This window comes from Oncorhynchus gorbuscha, unplaced genomic scaffold (genome assembly GCF_021184085.1).
Source record: "Oncorhynchus gorbuscha isolate QuinsamMale2020 ecotype Even-year unplaced genomic scaffold, OgorEven_v1.0 Un_scaffold_2764, whole genome shotgun sequence".
Lineage (NCBI taxonomy): Eukaryota > Metazoa > Chordata > Actinopteri > Salmoniformes > Salmonidae > Oncorhynchus > Oncorhynchus gorbuscha.
In genome coordinates this window covers 1-17886 of record NW_025747186.1, presented here as the reverse complement: position 1 = coordinate 17886, position 17886 = coordinate 1, and the positions used below count along the sequence as shown (strand labels likewise).

Sequence of the window (17886 nt, the reverse complement as noted above, 5' to 3'; positions counted from 1 at the left end):
TGATAAACAGTAACATTGTGTTTCTACCTGTTATTTTGTTCCTACAGTGAACGAAGGAGGAATTAAACAACTGTCCAATTATTGCCCGGATCCGGGGGAACCTGAGAACGGCAAACGCCGAGGCTCTGACTTCAGGTGAGCTTGTCTGTCTACCTACCTCACCTGGGCCTGTCTACCTACCTCACCTGGGCCTGTCTACCTACCTCACCTGGGCCTGTCTACCTACCTCACCTGGGCCTGTCTACCTACCTCACCTGGGCCTGTCTACCTACCTCACCTGGGCCTGTCTACCTACCTCACCTGGGCCTGTCTACCTACCTCACCTGGGCCTGTGTCCTAAATGGGTCCTGGTCAGACCTACCTCACATGGGCCTGTGTCCTAAATGGGCCCTGGTCAGACCTACCTCACATGGGCCTGTGTCCTAAATGGGTCCTGGTCAGACCTACCTCACATGGGCCTGTGTCCTAAATGGGCCCTGGTCAGACCTACCTCACCTGGGCCTGTGATCTAAATGGGCCCTGGTCAGACCTACCTCACATGGGCCTTTTGTCCTAAATGGGCCCTGGTCAGACCTACCTCACCTGGGCCTGTGTTCTAAATGGGCCCTGGTCAGACCTACCTCACCTGGGCCTGTGATCCATAAATGTCCTCAGTCCATCTGTCCATAATATGTCCTCAGTCCATCTGTCCATAATATGTCCTCACATGGTCCATAATATGTCCTGTCCATCTGTCCATAATATGGGTCCGTCTGTCCATAATATGTCAGTCCATCTGTCTATAATATGTCCTCAGTCCGTCTGTCCATAATATGTCCTCAGTCCATCTGTCCATAATATGTCCTCAGTCCATCTGTCCATAATATGTCCTCAGTCCATCTGTCCATAATATGTCCTCAGTCCATCTGTCTATAATATGTCCTCAGTCCATAATATGTCCTCAGTCCATCTGTCCATAATATGTCCTCAGTCCATCTGTCCATAATATGTCCTCAGTCCACAATATGTCCTCAGTCCATCTGTCCATAATATGTCCTCAGTCCACAATATGTCCTCAGTCCATCTGTCCATAATATGTCCTCAGTCCACAATATGTCCTCAGTCCATCTGTCCATAATATGTCCTTAGTCCATAATATGTCCTCAGTCCATCTGTCCATAATATGTCCTCAGTCCACAATATGTCCTCAGTCCATCTGTCCATAATATGTCCTCAGTCCATCTGTCCATAATATGTCCTCAGTCCATCTGTCCATAATATGTCCTCAGTCCATCTGTCTATAATATGTCCTCAGTCCATCTGTCCATAATATGTCCTCAGTCCATCTGTCTATAATATGTCCTCAGTCCATCTGTCCATAATATGTCCTCAGTCCATCTGTCCATAATATGTCCTCAGTCCATCTGTCTATAATATGTCCTCAGTCCATAATATGTCCTCAGTCCATCTGTCCATAATATGTCCTCAGTCCATCTGTCTATAATATGTCCTCAGTCCATCTGTCCATAATATGTCCTCAGTCCATCTGTCCATAATATGTCCTCAGTCCATCTGTCTATAATATGTCCTCAGTCCATCTGTCCATAATATGTCCTCAGTCCACAATATGTCCTCAGTTCATCTGTCCATAATATGTCCTCAGTCCATAATATGTCCTCAGTCCATCTGTCCATAATATGTCCTCAGTCCATCTGTCTATAATATGTCCTCAGTCCATCTGTCTATAATATGTCCTCAGTCCATCTGTCCATAATATGTCCTCAGTCCACAATATGTCCTCAGTCCATCTGTCCATAATATGTCCTCAGTCCATATGTCTGTCCATCTGTCCAATATGTCCTCAGTCCATAATATGTCCTCAGTCCATCTGTCCATAATATGTCCTCAGTCCATCTGTCCATAATATGTCCTCAGTCCATCTGTCTATAATATGTCCTCAGTCCATCTGTCCATAATATGTCCTCAGTCCACAATATGTCCTCAGTCCATCTGTCCATAATATGTCCTCAGTCCACAATATGTCCTCAGTCCATCTGTCCATAATATGTCCTTAGTCCATAATATGTCCTCAGTCCATCTGTCCATAATATGTCCTCAGTCCATCTGTCCATAATATGTCCTCAGTCCATCTGTCCATAATATGTCCTCAGTCCATCTGTCCATAATATGTCCTCAGTCCACAATATGTCCTCAGTCCATCTGTCCATAATATGTCCTCAGTCCACAATATGTCCTCAGTCCATCTGTCCATAATATGTCCTCAGTCCATCTGTCCACAATATGTCCTCAGTCCATCTGTCCATAATATGTCCTCAGTCCATCTGTCCATAATATGTCCTCAGTCCATCTGTCCATAATATGTCCTCAGGTCATCTGTCCATAATATGTCCTCAGTCCACAATATGTCCTCAGTCCATCTGTCTATAATATGTCCTCAGTCCACAATATGTCCTCAGTCCATCTGTCCATAATATGTCCTCAGTCCATCTGTCCACAATATGTCCTCAGTCCATCTGTCTATAATATGTCCTCAGTCCATCTGTCCATAATATGTCCTCAGTCCACAATATGTCCTCAGTCCATCTGTCTATAATATGTCCTCTGTCTATAATATGTCCTCAGTCCATCTGTCTATAATATGTCCTCAGTCCATCTGTCCATATGTCCTCAGTCCATCTGTCTATAATATGTCCTCAGTCCATCTGTCCATAATATGTCCTCAGTCCATCTGTCTATAATATGTCCTCAGTCCATCTGTCCATAATATGTCCTCAGTCCATCTGTCCACAATATGTCCTCAGTCCATCTGTCCATAATATGTCCTCAGTCCATCTGTCCATAATATGTCCTCAGTCCATCTGTCTACAATATGTCCTCAGTCCATCTGTCCATAATATGTCCTCAGTCCATCTGTCCATAATATGTCCTCAGTCCACAATATGTCCAGTCCATCTGTCCATAATATGTCCTCAGTCCATCTGTCTATAATATGTCCTCATCTGTCCATAATATGTCCTCATAATATGTCCTCAGTCCACAATATGTCCTCAGTCCATCTGTCCATAATATGTCCTCAGTCCACAATATGTCCTCAGTCCATCTGTCTATAATATGTCCTCAGTCCATCTGTCCATAATATGTCCTCAGTCCACAATATGTCCTCAGTCCATCTGTCTATAATATGTCCTCAGTCCATCTGTCTATAATATGTCCTCAGTCCATCTGTCCTCAGTCCATCTGTCTATAATATGTCCTCAGTCCATCTGTCTATAATATGTCCTCAGTCCATCTGTCCATAATATGTCCTCAGTTCATCTGTCTATAATATGTCCTCAGTCCATCTGTCTATAATATGTCCTCAGTCCATCTGTATATAATATGTCCTCAGTCCATCTGTCTATAATATGTCCTCAGTCCATCTGTCTATAATATGTCCTCAGTCCATCTGTCTATAATATGTCCTCAGTCCATCTGTCTATAATATGTCCTCAGTCCATATTCCAAATGATCCTAAAGCTTCTTATTATATTAGACTGTGTGGGTGGAGCTAGACTGTGTGGGTGGAGCTCGGCGGTGTGGGTGGAGCTAGACTGCGTGGGTGGAGCTAGACTGTGTGGGTGGAGCTAGACTGTGTGGCTGGAGCTAGACTGTGTGGGTGGAGCTAGACTGTGTGGGTGGAGCTAGACTGTGTGGGTGGAGCTAGACTGTGTGGGTGGAGCTAGACTGTGTGGGTGGAGCTAGACTGTGTGGATGGAGCTAGACCGTGTGGCTGGAGCTAGACTGTGGCTGGAGCTAGACTGTGTGGCTGGAGCTAGACTGTGTGGGTGGAGCTAGACTGTGTGGGTGGAGCTAGACTTCCTTTATAACATGAATGTGTTGTTATGTGTTCCAGCATTGGAGCGACGGCTCAGTTTACCTGTGATGAGGACCATGTGCTGCAGGGCTCCAAAACCATCACCTGTCAGAGGGTGGCTGAGGTGTTCGCTGCCTGGAGCGACCACAGACCTGTCTGTAAAGGTGAGGCCCACTTCCTGGGACATCTAATATAGATACACGCTGCCTAGAGCGACCACATACCTGTCTGTAAAGGTGAGGCCCTCTTCCTGGTACATCTAATATAGATACACACTGCCTAGAGCGACCACAGACCTGTCTGTAAAGGTGAGGCACACTTCCGGATACATCTAATATAGATACACGCTGCCTGGAGAGACCACAGACCTGTTTGTAAAGGTGAGGCACACTTCCTGGTACATCTAATATAGATACACGCTGCCTAGAGCGACCACAGACCTGTCTGTAAAGGTGAGGCACACTTCCTGGTACATCTAATATAGATACACGCTGCCTAGAGCGACCACAGACCTGTCTGTAAAGGTGAGGCCCTCTTCCTGGTACATCTAATATAGATACACGCTGCCTAGAGCGACCACAGACCTGTCTGTAAAGGTGAGGCCCTCTTCCTGGTACATCTAATATAGATACACGCTGCCTAGAGCGACCACAGACCTGTCTGTAAAGGTGAGGCCCTCTTCCTGGTACATCTAATATAGATACACGCTGCCTGGAGAGACCACATACCTGTCTGTAAAGGTGAGGCACACTTCCGGGTACATCTAATATAGACAACTGCTTTGATTAAACCAGGGCCTGTGGATATATGCAGATTCTAATGGTCAAGCCTTTACCTCTGTTTATTATTGGTCGATAGCAGAGAATATTACACCAGCAAGGTATTATTCCCTCTCTGCATTTAAACATCTCACTCTCCTGTCTCTTGTTTCAGTTAAAGAGCTGCAGGACATTGACTAAACATGACATATTCTAGTATCCAACTGTTTGAAAACAGGGCCTCACTCTCAGATTCTAATGTCTCTTGTTTCAGTTAAAGAGCTGCAGGACATTGACTAAACATGACATATTCTAGTATCCCATTTAAACATCTCACTCTCTTTCTCTTGTTTCAGTTAAAGAGCTGCAGGACATTGACTAAACATGACATATTCTAGTATCCCGTTTAAACACCTCACTCTCCTGTCTCTTGTTTCAGTTAAAGAGCTGCAGGACATTGACTAAACATGACATATTCTAGTATCCCATTTAAACATCTCATCGCTTTCTCCTGTTTCAGTTAAAGAGCTGCAGGACATTGACTAAACATGACATATTCTAGTATCCCGTTTAAACATCTCACTCTCCTGTCTCTTGTTTCAGTTAAAGAGCTGCAGGACATTGACTAAACATGACATATTCTAGTATCCCGTTTAAACATCTCACTCCTGTCTCTTGTTTCAGTTAAAGAGCTGCAGGACATTGACTAAACATGACATATTCTAGTATCCCGTTTAAACATCTCACTCCTTTCTCTTGTTTCAGTGAAAACGTGTGGATCGACACTCCAGGGTCCATCGGGGACGTTCACCTCTCCCAATTTCCCCATCCAGTATGAGAGTAATTCCCACTGTGTGTGGATTATCACTGCTAGTAACCCCAATAAGGTATGGTTTATATTCTTAGGCCTTTACCTGTCAGCTCACTCCTAGTCTCTCCTAGTCTCTCCTAGTCTCTCCTAGTCTCTCCCAGTCTCTCCTAGCCTCTCCTAGTCTCTCCTAGTTTCTCCCAGTCTCTCCTAGCCTCTCATAGTCTCTCCTAATCTCTACCAGTCTCTCCTAATCTCTACCAGTCTCTCCTAGCCTCTCCTAGTCTCTCCCAGTCTCTCCCAGTCTCTCCTAGCCTCTCCGAGCCTCTCCCAGTTTCTCCTAGTCTCTCCCAGTTTCTCCTAGTCTCTCCCAGTCTCTCCTAGTCTCTCCCATGCTCTCCCAGTCTCTCCTAGTTTATCCTAGTCTCTCCCAGTCTCTCCTAGTCTCTCCTAGTTTCTCCTAGTCTCTCCCAGTCTCTCCTAGTTTCTCATGATATCTCCCAGTCTCTCCTAGATTCTCCCAGTCTCTCCCAGTCTCTCCCAGTCTCTCCTAGTCTCTCCTAGTCTCTCCCAGTCTCTCCCAGTCTCTCCTAGCCTCTCCTAGCTTCTCCTAGTCTCTCCTAGTCTCTCCCAGTCTCTCCTAGCCTCTCCTAGCCTCTCCTAGCTTCTCCTAGTCTCTCCTAGTCTCTCCCAGTCTCTCCTAGCCCCTCCTAGTCTCTCACAGCCTCTCCTAGCCTCTCATAGTCTCTCCTATTCTCTCCTATGCTCTCCTAGTCTATCCTATGCTCTCATAATCTCTCCTAGTCTCTCCTATGCTCTCCTAGTCTCTCCTAGTCTCTCATAGTCTCTACCAGACTCTCATATGCTCTACTAGTCTCTCCTAGTCTCTCCTAACCCTATCCTAGTCTCTCCTAGTCTCCCCCAGTCTATCCTAGTCTCTCCTAGTCTCTCCTAGTCTCTGCTAGCCTCTCCCACTTTCTCCTAGTCTCTCCTCGTCTCGCCTAGTCTCTCCCAGTCTCTCCTGGCCTCTCCCGGTCTCTCCTGGTCTCTTCTAGTCTCTCCTTGTCTCTCCTAGTTTCTCAGTCTCTCCCATTCTCTCCCAGTCTCTCCTAGTCTCTCCCATGCTCTCCCAGTCTCTCCTAGTTTCTCCCAGTCTCTCCTAGTCTCTCCTAGTTTCCCCTAGTCTCTCCCAGTCTCTCCCAGTCTCTCCTAGTTTCTCCTAGTCTCTCCCAGTCTCTCCTAGTTTCTCCCAGTCTCTCCAAGTCTCTCCTATGATCTCCAGTCTCTCCTAGCCTCTCCTAGTCTCTTCTAGTCTCTCCTAGTCTCTCCCAGTCTCTCCTAGTCTCTCATATGCTCTCATAGTCTCTCCTGTTCTCTCCTATGCTCTCCTAGTCTTTCCTATGCTCTCATAGTCTCTCCTCGTCTCTCCTATGCTCTCCTAGTCTCTCCTAGTCTCTCGTAGTCTCTACCAGACTCTCCTAGTCTCTGCTAGCTTCTCCCACTCTCTCCTAGTCTCTCCTAGTCTCGCCTAGTCTCCCCAGTCTCTCCTGGCCTCTCCCGGTCTCTCCTGGTCTCTCCTAGTCTCTCCTTGTCTCTCCCAGTTTCTCCTAGTCTCTCCCATTCTCTCCCAGTCTCTCCTAGTCTCTCCCATGCTCTCCCAGTCTCTCCTAGTCTCTCCCAGTCTCTCCTAGTTTCTCCTATGATCGCCCAGTCTCTCCTAGCCTCTCCTAGTCTCTCATAGTCTCTCATAGTCTCTCCCAGTCTCTCCTAGCCTCTCCTAGCCTCTCCTAGTCTCTTCTAGTCTCTCCCGGTCTCTCCTAGTCTCTCCTAGTCTCTCCTATGCTCTCCTAGTCTCTCCTAGTCTCTACCAGACTCCCCTATGCTCTCCTAGTCTCTCCTAGTCTCTCCTAACCTATCCTAGTCTCTCCTAGTCTCCCCTATTTTCTCCTATGCGCTCCTTGTCTCTCCTAGTCTCTCCTAGTCTCTGCTAGCCTCTCCCTCTCTCTCCTAGTCTCTCCCAGTCTCTCCTAGTCTCTCCCATGCTCTCCCAGTCTCTCCTAGTTTCTCCCAGTCTCTCCTAGTTTCTCCCAGTCTCTCCTAGTCTCTCCTAGTTTCTCCCAGTCTCTCCCAGTCTCTCCTAGTTTCTCCCAGTCTCTCCTAGTCTCTCCTAGTTTCTCCCATGTCTCTCGTTGACATTGAAGTCATTATCTACGCTTCACATTACCATGTGTTAGCTAACGTTACCTAACGTCATTAGGATAATTATGCACTGTTCCTGCATTGCTAATTCAACACAATGCAGGCATAGGCTGCATCACAAAAGGCACAATTTCCCCTATTTAGTGCACTACGTTTGACCAGTGGCCATTTGGTAAAGTGCACTATATAAAGAAAGAGTACACTGTGGGACGCTGCGTTGTCCTGTCCCCAAAGCACAGACACTACAAGGTCCTAGAGAACAACAGAAGCATGTTGCCGTCATGTTTCGCTGTTGGCATTCGACAGAAATATAACACGCGTGGCATTTTAAAAGCTTTAATCTGAGCTCCGTGTGGACAATGTAGAAATACACTTAAATACAACAATATTCAATGTTTTTCTTCATTCAGATTAAGCTTCCCTGCATGTGTCCCGTTATATGTTAAAAGCTTCCCTACATGTGTCATGTTATATGTTAAAAGCTTCCCTACATGTGTCATGTTATATTTTTAAAGCTTCCCTGCATGTGTCATGTTATATGTTAAAAGCTTCCCTGCATGTGTCATGTTATATGTTAAAAGCTTCCCTGCATGTGTCATGTTATATGTTAAAAGCTTCCCTGCATGTGTCCCGTTATATGTTATAAGCTTCCCTACATGTGTCATGTTATATGTTAAAAGCTTCCTGCATGTGTCATGTTATATATGTTAAAAGCTTCCCTGCATGTGTCATGTTATATGTTAAAAGCTTCCCTGCATGTGTCATATGTTAAAAGCTTCCTGCATGTGTCATGTTATATGTTAAAAGCTTCCCTGCATGTGTCATGTTATATGTTAAAAGCTTCCCTGCATGTGTCATGTTATATGTTAAAAGCTTCCTGCATGTGTCATGTTATATGTTAAAAGCTTCCTGCATGTGTCATGTTATATGTTAAAAGCTTCCCTGCATGTGTTAAAAGCATGTTATATATGTTAAAAGCTTCCCTGCATGTGTCATGTTATATGTTAAAAGCTTCCCTGCATGTGTCATGTTATATGTTAAAAGCTTCCCTGCATGTGTCATGTTATATGTTTAAAGCTTCCCTGCATTATATATGTTAAAAGCTTCCCTGCATGTGTCCCGTTATATATTAAAAGCTTCCCTGCGTGTGTCATGTTATATGTTAAAAGCTTCCCTGCATGTGTCATGTTATATGTTAAAAGCTTCCCTGCATGTGTCCCGTTATATGTTAAAAGCTTCCCTTCATGTGTCATGTTATATGTTAAAAGCTTCCCTGCATGTGTCATGTTATATGTTAAAAGCTTCCCTGCATGTGTCCCGTTATATGTTAAAAGCTTCCCTACATGTGTCATGTTATATGTTAAAAGCTTCCCTGCATGTGTCATGTTATATTTGGTTGTGTGTATTGTTAAATAAAGAGAGGTGAGTAGTTCGGTCACGGTCAGCTACGATGCATCCCAAATAGCAACCTATTCCCTACATAGTGCATTGCATTTCATCAGGGCCCATATGGCTCTGGTCAGAAGTTGTGCATTATATTGAAAATAGGTTGCTATTTGGGATGCATCGTAGGTGACTGTGACCAGAAGATTCATAAAAAGGGAAGACAGAGAGGCAATTAATTATTTCAGTCAATAAGTTGCATCTTTGCATAATTGCTTCTCAGTATTTGATTTGTGTTCTGAGGGGGATTATCAAATCCATGCCATTTAGCAATTTATAAAGTCCTTCCTGAAGACCATTTGCATCGCTTCTGTTGCGAACAATTCAGGGCCTTGCTTTTGTTGAGAGAAACACACACTCTACTTGACGAAATGCATCCGTTTGACAGGACTTGTTAGGATTCATTTGGTTTCTTTGTTGTTTCATCGAATTGTCTTTCACTCATTGTGAACCGAAAAGCTGCGTGGGCGGATATTTAGTAAACATCAGAAAATGACTTGAATGAATATGATTCCGAACACTCTCCCAAAGGTGTGTTTGATGCGAATCAGCAGCTGCTCGTACGTCTGTTTCATGAATGTGATATGAGGTAAATGTGGAACGATTCTCCGGTCACATACTGCGGCTTGATGATGTAATAGCAGTGCATACATTGCAGTAGCTGGGTGGGATTGTGTTTCTGTTATCTCCTCCCAAGCTTTCTGTCAGCGGTGGATTAGCTGTCGTTTTACCAGATACCACGTCCTATTGTTCAGCCAATCAAATGAACACATTGTTTATTTCTGCTGTCCGAAACAGTGAAATAAAAGCGATGTGTTCGTGATTTTCTTGTCCAAGGAATAATAATGTGTATATAATATAAATGCAGTGGAAGATACGTTGGCAGAATGTGTTGTAAAATGGGTTTACTTCCAACAGGTTATCCAGGTCAACTTTGAGGAGTTTGACATGGAGATCGGCTATGACTCGTTAACCATCGGAGACGGAGGGCAAGTTGGAGACTCAAGAACTATAATACAAGTGTAGGTATTATACGTGAATTATCCTCAGATCCCACAACCACATCTAGCTGTGAGATTACACTTAAATTAACATGTCTGCTGTTCGATGATTCAGTTAAGTCCACTTACATTCCACGTTGTTATATTTTTTTTATACTTAACTCTAACTAATAAACATGTTTGTTGTTTACAATAATTACTTATCGACAAGTTTCTCTTACATGCCTGGTTGTATAACAAAGGTAAATAGCTTTTACGATAACCCTGTCTCTTTTACGATAACCCTGTCTCTTTTACGATAACCCTGTCTCTTTTACGATAACCCTGTCTCTTTTACGATAACCCTGTCTCTTTTACGATAACCCTGTCTCTTTTACGATAACCCTGTCTCTTTTACGATAACCCTGTCTCTTTTACGATAACCCTGTCTCTTTTACGATAACCCTGTCTCTTTTACGATAACCCTGTCTCTTTTACGATAACCCTGTCTCTTATTTCTGTTTTTGTATTTAACAGTCAATTAAGAACAGATTGTTATTTACGATTACAACCGATCTGTTTGGCTGAAGGGCAGTATTGTGACGGGCCATTGGTTGTAATTGTGCTCTTATCTGCAGCCTGACAGGTAGCTTCGTGCCTGACCTCATTGTCAGCATGTCCCATCAAATGTGGCTGCACCTTCAGTCTGATGAGAGCGTGGGATCTATCGGCTTCAAGATCAACTATAAAGGTACAGACACTGTCAACCTCTTTAACCCTAGACACAGTATACAGTCCTCCTCTGTGCTGATAACGATAACATGTTGAGATACAGACACAATCAACCGACCTTAGCCCATGCCTGTCCCAGACCTAGCACCCAGCCCCTATCCCCAGCACCTATCCCCAGCCCCTATCCCCAGTACCTAGCCCCAGCACCATCCCCAGCCCCCAGCACCCAGCACCTAGCCTCAAGCCCCATCCCCAGCCCCCAGCACCTAGCCTCAAGCCCCATCCCCAGCCCCCATCCCCAGCCCCCCAGCACCTAGCCTCAAGCCCCATCCCCAGCCCCCAGCACCTAGCCTCAAGCCCCATCCCCAGCCCCCAGCACCTAGCCTCTTGACCATAGCCCCTGCACCAGACCACCTCCATTCCAGACCTGGCCCAGCACCAGACCTTCTCCATCCCAGACCTGGCCCAGGACCAGACTACCTCCATCCCAGACCTGGCCCAGGACCAGAGACCCTTTGAGACAGATACTATCAGTATCAAACAGATAAAAGACTAACATTTGACTAATCCCTGTCTCTTTCTCTGACAGAGATTGATAAGGAGAGTTGTGGGGACCCAGGCACACCTCTGTATGGCTTCCAGGAGGGCAGTGGGTTTCTGAACGGGAACGTGCTGCGGTTCGAGTGCCAGTTTGGCTTCGAGCTGATTGGAGAGAGGATGATCACCTGTCAGAACAACAACCAATGGTCTGCTAACATCCCCATTTGCATATGTGAGTATCTGGACTTGCAGAGTACGGAGAGTATGTTCATTGTTTGAAATTACACGTTAAAAAACACAGTCATTCTGTGGAATATGTTACCAGTAAAATAAGTAAGGAAATACATTATTCCACTCCTTCTGTAGCTCAGTTGGTAGAGCATGGCGCTTGTAACGCCAGGGTAGTGGGTTCGATCCCCGGGACCACCCATACGTAGAATGTATGCACACATGACTGTAAGTCGCTTTGGATAAAAGCGTCTGCTAAATGGCATATATTATTATTATTATTATATTACATCCAATAGGTAACAGAGTATGTATATCTATAGGAAAACCCTCCCATGCTGCCTCGGTGGAATACCTTAATGAACATATGAATATACGAACATAAACATTTCTACACCTAAGCCACTCCCTTCTTCCTACTCCCACAGTCCCATGTTTCTCCAACTTCACGGCGGCCGTGGGCACTGTGCTGTCCCCTGACTACCCAGAGGGCTATGGGAACAACATGAACTGTGTGTGGATCATCATCTCTGAACCAGGCAGCCGGATCCACCTGGCCTTCAACGACTTTGACCTGGAGCCTCCATACGACTTCCTCACCGTGAAGGACGGAGACCAGGTAATGGATTGATTGAGACCAGGTAATGGATTGATTGAGACCAGGTAATGGATTGATTGAGACCAGGTAATGGATTGATTGAGACCAGGTAATGGATTGATTGAGACTAGGTAATGGATTGTTTGAGACTAGGTAATGGATTGATTGAGACCAGGTAATGTATTGATTGAGACCAGGTAATGGATTGATTGAGACTACGTAATGGATTGATTGAGACTAGGTAATGGATTGATTGAGACTACGTAATGGATTGATTGAGACTAGGTAATGGATTGATTGAGATCAGGTAATGTATTGATTGAGACCAGGTAATGGATTGTTTGAGACTAGGTAATGGATTGATTGAGACCAGGTAATGGATTGATTGAGACTAGGTAATGGATTGATTGAGACCAGGTAATGGATTGATTGAGACCAGGTAATGGATTGTTTGAGACTAGGTAATGGATTGATTGAGACCAGGTAATGGATTGATTGAGACTAGGTAATGGATTGATTGAGACTACGTAATGGATTGATTGAGACCAGGTAATGTATTGATTGAGACCAGGTAATGTATTGATTGAGACCAGGTAATGTATTGATTGAGACCAGGTAATGGATTGATTGAAACCAGGTAATGTATTGATTGAGACCAGGTAATGTATTGATTGAGACCAGGTAATGGATTGTTTGAGACCAGGTAATGTATTGATTGAGACTAGGTAATGGATTGATTGAGACTAGGTAATAGATTGATTGAGATCAGGTAATGTATTGATTGAGACCAGGTAATGGATTGATTGAGACCAGGTAATGGATTGATTGAGACCAGGTAATGGATTGATTGAGACCAGGTAATGGATTGATTGAGACTAGGTAATGTATTGATTGAGACCAGGTAATGGATTGATTGAGACCAGGTAATGGATTGTTTGAGACTAGGTAATGGATTGATTGAGACCAGGTAATGTATTGATTGAGACCAGGTAATGTATTGATTGAGACTAGGTAATGGATTGATTGAGACCAGGTAATGTATTGATTGAGACCAGGTAATGTATTGATTGAGACCAGGTAATGGATTGATTGAGACCAGGTAATGTATTGATTGAGACCAGGTAATGGATTGATTGAGACTAGGTAATGTATTGATTGAGACCAGGTAATGGATTGATTGAGACCAGGTAATGGATTGTTTGAGACTAGGTAATGGATTGATTGAGACCAGGTAATGTATTGATTGAGACCAGGTAATGTATTGATTGAGACTAGGTAATGGATTGATTGAGACCAGGTAATGTATTGATTGAGACCAGGTAATGTATTGATTGAGACCAGGTAATGGATTGATTGAGACCAGGTAATGGATTGATTGAGACCAGGTAATGGATTGATTGAGACCAGGTAATGTATTGATTGATAATTGATTGAGTAGCTAGTAAAAGGGGAAGGGCATCATGGAGGTTTTTAAATCACTCTTAAAAACCCACCGTTTTAGCTTAGCCTGAAACCTTCCTAGCTTTATGTTAGTGGTTTCATACATCCTTTCTGGGACTAGGTTTATTTTAGTTCATCTCTTAATTCCTCTTGGTTTGTGGTAAATGCGTCTCTTATTGCCTCTTGGTTTGTTCTTAGTTCTTACATTTTCTAATTTTACCAAAAAGTTTGTGTTGTTTAAGTGTATAGTTTCTTTGAATAGTGTTGTGTTGTTTAAGTGTATAATTTATTTTTTGAATAGTGTTGTGTTGTTTAAGTGTATATTTTCTTTGAATAGTGTTGTGTTGTTTAAGTGTATAGTTTCTTTGAATAGTGTTGTGTTGTTTAAGTGTATAGTTTATTTGAATAGTGTTGTGTTGTTTAAGTGTATAGTTGCTTTGAATAGTGTTGTGTTGTTTAAGTGTATAATTTATTTTTGAATAGTGTTGTGTTGTTTAAGTGTATAGTTGCTTTGAATAGTGTTGTGTTGTTTAAGTGTATAATTTATTTTTTGAATTGTGTTGTGTTGTTTAAGTGTATAGTTGCTTTGAATAGTGTTGTGTTGTTTAAGTGTATAATTTATTTTTTGAATAGTGTTGTGTTGTTTAAGTGTATAGTTTATTTGAATAGTGTTGTGTTGTTTAAGTGTATAATTTATTTTTTGAATAGTGTTGTGTTGTTTAAGTGTATAGTTTATTTGAATAGTGTTGTGTTGTTTAAATGCTCCCCCCCCCCTCTTTAAATAACGTTTCAACACGATGTGGTCGTACCAGACGGGCTCGTCCATCCTGGGGAGATACTCGGGGGCCGAGGTGCCGTCTCACTTCACCTCCAACAGTAACATACTGCAGCTGGAGTTCCAGGCTGACCACTCCATGTCCGGAAGAGGATTCAACATCACCTACAGTAGTCAGTACCCTGCTCTACTATTCCCACACCATGTCCTTACGACTCACCTTGTTTTATTTTCTTTGTTGTAGGGAGAGAGAAGCCGTTGAGGACCAAGTGTACGGTCTTGTGAGTCATTGTAAAACCCCACTGGTAAAAAAATATGTTGAATTAGCGTTAATTCAGTGTCACACTGTTACAAAGGCTGTAACGTTAGATGTGTCATGCGTCTCTTACCGTCAGGTCAGGATGCTGGTTCGGAATATTTGAGGTGACAAGGTGAAAAATCTGTCGATGTGCCCTCGAGCAAGACACTTATCCCTAATTTGCTGTTGGTGCACCAATTCAATTCAATTCAATTCAATGGGCTTTATTGGCATGGGAAACATGTGTTAACATTGCCAAAGCAAGTGAGGTAGATAATATTATTATAAAATTAACAGTAAACATTACAAATACAGATATTTCAAAACAATGGTACTATGACTGACCCTGTAAAACAACACCTATCATACTACTATGACTGACCCTGTAAAACAACACCTATCATACTACAACACCTATCATACTACTATGACTGACCCTGTAAAACAACACCTATCATACTACTATGACTGACCCTGTAAAACAACACCTATCATACTACTATGACTGACTGTAAAACAACACCTATCATACTACTATGACTGACCCTGTAAAACAACACCTATCATACTACTATGACTGACCCTGTAAAACAACACCTATCATACTACTATGACTGACCCTGTAAAACAACACCTATCATACTACTATGACTGACCCTGTAAAACAACACCTATCATACTACTATGACTGACCCTGTATGTATTTAAAAGAATATATATATATATATATGATTATTTTTCAAACAAATGTACAGTCTTGTGTTTCATTGTATATAATGTGTGACTTTATCTAACATTGTAGCTTCCATATCAACTACATTAATCAGTAAAACTCACAGGGCAGATAGATGTTGGATTAGTGTTGTATCAACGTTATATCGTAAAACAAACCCGTCAATGAAACCCACACACTCTGTTGCCAGGCAACTGTTTAACAGATGTGTCACACGTCTGATGTTGTTGAGACGTCACTGACGGCCATTTGTACAGTATTGTCATTTGCTGCGCGTGTGTAACAACAACCACATTATGTGTAACGACAACTACATCATGTGTGTTACGATTCTACTGTACAAGCGGATGAAATTGAGGCGGCTCACTAACGGCCCTCAGTTTCAATGGGAATGAAGATCCCAGGCTGTTATATGGTTGAATACAATGACACCTTAGTGTCTGTTCTCCTCTGTCAAGGCAGTGCAGTCCCTTAGAGGAGGTATTGTGGTTCTGAGACCTACTGTAGGCAGTGCAGTCCCTTAGAGGAGGTATTGTGGTTCTGAGATCTACTGTAGACAGTGCAGTCCCTTAGAGGAGGTATTGTGGTTCTGAGACCTACTGTAGGCAGTGCAGTCCCTTAGAGGAGGTATTGTGGTTCTGAGACCTACTGTAGGCAGTGCAGTCCCTTAGAGGAGGTATTGTGGTTCTGAGACCTACTGTAGGCAGTGCAGTCCCTTAGAGAAGGTATTGTGGTTCTGAGATCTACTGTAGACAGTGCAGTCCCTTAGAGGAGGTATTGTGGTTCTGAGACCTACTGTAGGCAGTGCAGTCCCTTAGAGGAGGCATTGTGGTTCTGAGATCTACTGTAGACAGTGCAGTCCCTTAGAGGAGGTATTGTGGTTCTGAGATCTACTGTAGACAGTGCAGTCCCTTAGGGTATTGTGGTTCTGAGGTATTGTGGTTCTGAGATCTACTGTAGACAGTGCAGTCCCTTAGAGGAGGCATTGTGGTTCTGAGATCTACTGTAGACAGTGCAGTCCCTTAGAGGAGGTATTGTGGTTCTGAGATCTACTGTGCAGTCCCTTAGAGGAGGTATTGTGGTTCTGAGATCTACCCTTAGAGGAGGTATTGTGGTTCTGAGATCTACTGTAGACAGTGCAGTCCCTTAGAGGAGGTATTGTGGTTCTGAGATCTACTGTAGACAGTGCAGTCCCTTAGACAGATCTACTGTAGACAGTCCCTTAGAGGAGGTATTGTGGTTCTGAGATTACTGTAGACAGTGCAGTCCCTTAGAGGAGGTATTGTGGTTCTGAGACCTACTGCAGTCAGTCCCTTAGAGGAGGTATTGTGGTTCTGAGACCTACTGTAGACAGTGCAGTCCCTTAGAAGGTATTGTGGTTCTGAGACCTACTGTAGACAGTGCAGTCCCTTAGAGGAGGTATTGTGGTTCTGAGACCTACTGTAGACAGTGCAGTCCCTTAGAGGAGGTATTGTGGTTCTGAGACCTACTGTAGACAGTGCAGTCCCTTAGAGGAGGTATTGTGGTTCTGAGATCTACTGTAGACAGTGCAGTCCCTTAGAGGAGGTATTGTGGTTCTGAGACCTACTGTAGACAGTGCAGTCCCTTAGAGGAGGTATTGTGGTTCTGAGATCTACTGTAGACAGTGCAGTCCCTTAGAGGAGGTATTGTGGTTCTGAGATCTACTGTAGACAGTGCAGTCCCTTAGAGGAGGTATTGTGGTTCTGAGATCTACTGTAGACAGTGCAGTCCCTTAGAGGAGGTATTGTGGTTCTGAGACCTACTGTAGACAGTGCAGTCCCTTAGAGGAGGTATTGTGGTTCTGAGATCTACTGTGACAGTGCAGTCCCTTAGAGGAGGTATTGTGGTTCTGAGATCTACTGTAGACATTGCAGTCCCTTAGAGGAGGTATTGTGGTTCTGAGATCTACTGTAGACAGTGCAGTCCCTTAGAGGAGGTATTGTGGTTCTGAGACCTACTGTAGACAGTGCAGTCCCTTAGAGGAGGTATTGTGGTTCTGAGATCTACTGTAGACAGTGCAGTCCCTTAGAGGAGGTATTGTGGTTCTGAGATCTACTGTAGACAGTGCAGTCCCTTAGAGGAGGTATTGTGGTTCTGAGACCTACTGTAGACAGTGCAGTCCCTTAGAGGAGGTATTGTGGTTCTGAGACCTACTGTAGGCAGTTCCCTTAGAGAGGTATTGTGGTTCTGAGATCTACTGTAGACAGTGCAGTCCCTTAGAGGAGGTATTGTGGTTCTGAGATCTACTGTAGACAGTGCAGTCCCTTAGAGAAGGTATTGTGGTTCTGAGATCTACTGTAGACAGTGCAGTCCCTTAGAGGAGGTATTGTGGTTCTGAGACCTACTGTAGACAGTGGGAGAGTTAGCTTGTCTTTTCATGCAAAGAAAGTTATCTTTTTTTTGTGCCACATTTCTTTCTGTGTCCTCCTTTTTGAAATGCCTTATTTCTCATCAGACACTATATATCATATTCTCTCTCT

General features: G+C 43.7%; 1 protein-coding gene and 1 long non-coding RNA gene across 2 annotated transcripts; both read left to right on the top strand.

The window, feature by feature from the left end:
- The first annotated feature begins 56 nt into the window (after window positions 1-56).
- On the top strand, window positions 57-5500 carry LOC124026552. Its single transcript, XR_006837293.1, has 3 exons — window positions 57-135; window positions 3893-4017; window positions 5377-5500. It is a non-coding gene; the product is annotated as an uncharacterized LOC124026552 (long non-coding RNA).
- A 4068-nt stretch (window positions 5501-9568) lies between these two features.
- Window positions 9569-14527, top strand: LOC124026549 (CUB and sushi domain-containing protein 3-like; the record flags this gene model as incomplete). Its single annotated transcript, XM_046339461.1, has 6 exons — window positions 9569-9592; window positions 9980-10083; window positions 10680-10792; window positions 11363-11545; window positions 11970-12160; window positions 14392-14527. Coding segments are annotated over exons 1-6 (751 nt in total), but the record flags the coding sequence as incomplete, so codon positions are not given.
- Window positions 14528-17886: the final 3359 nt, after the last annotated feature.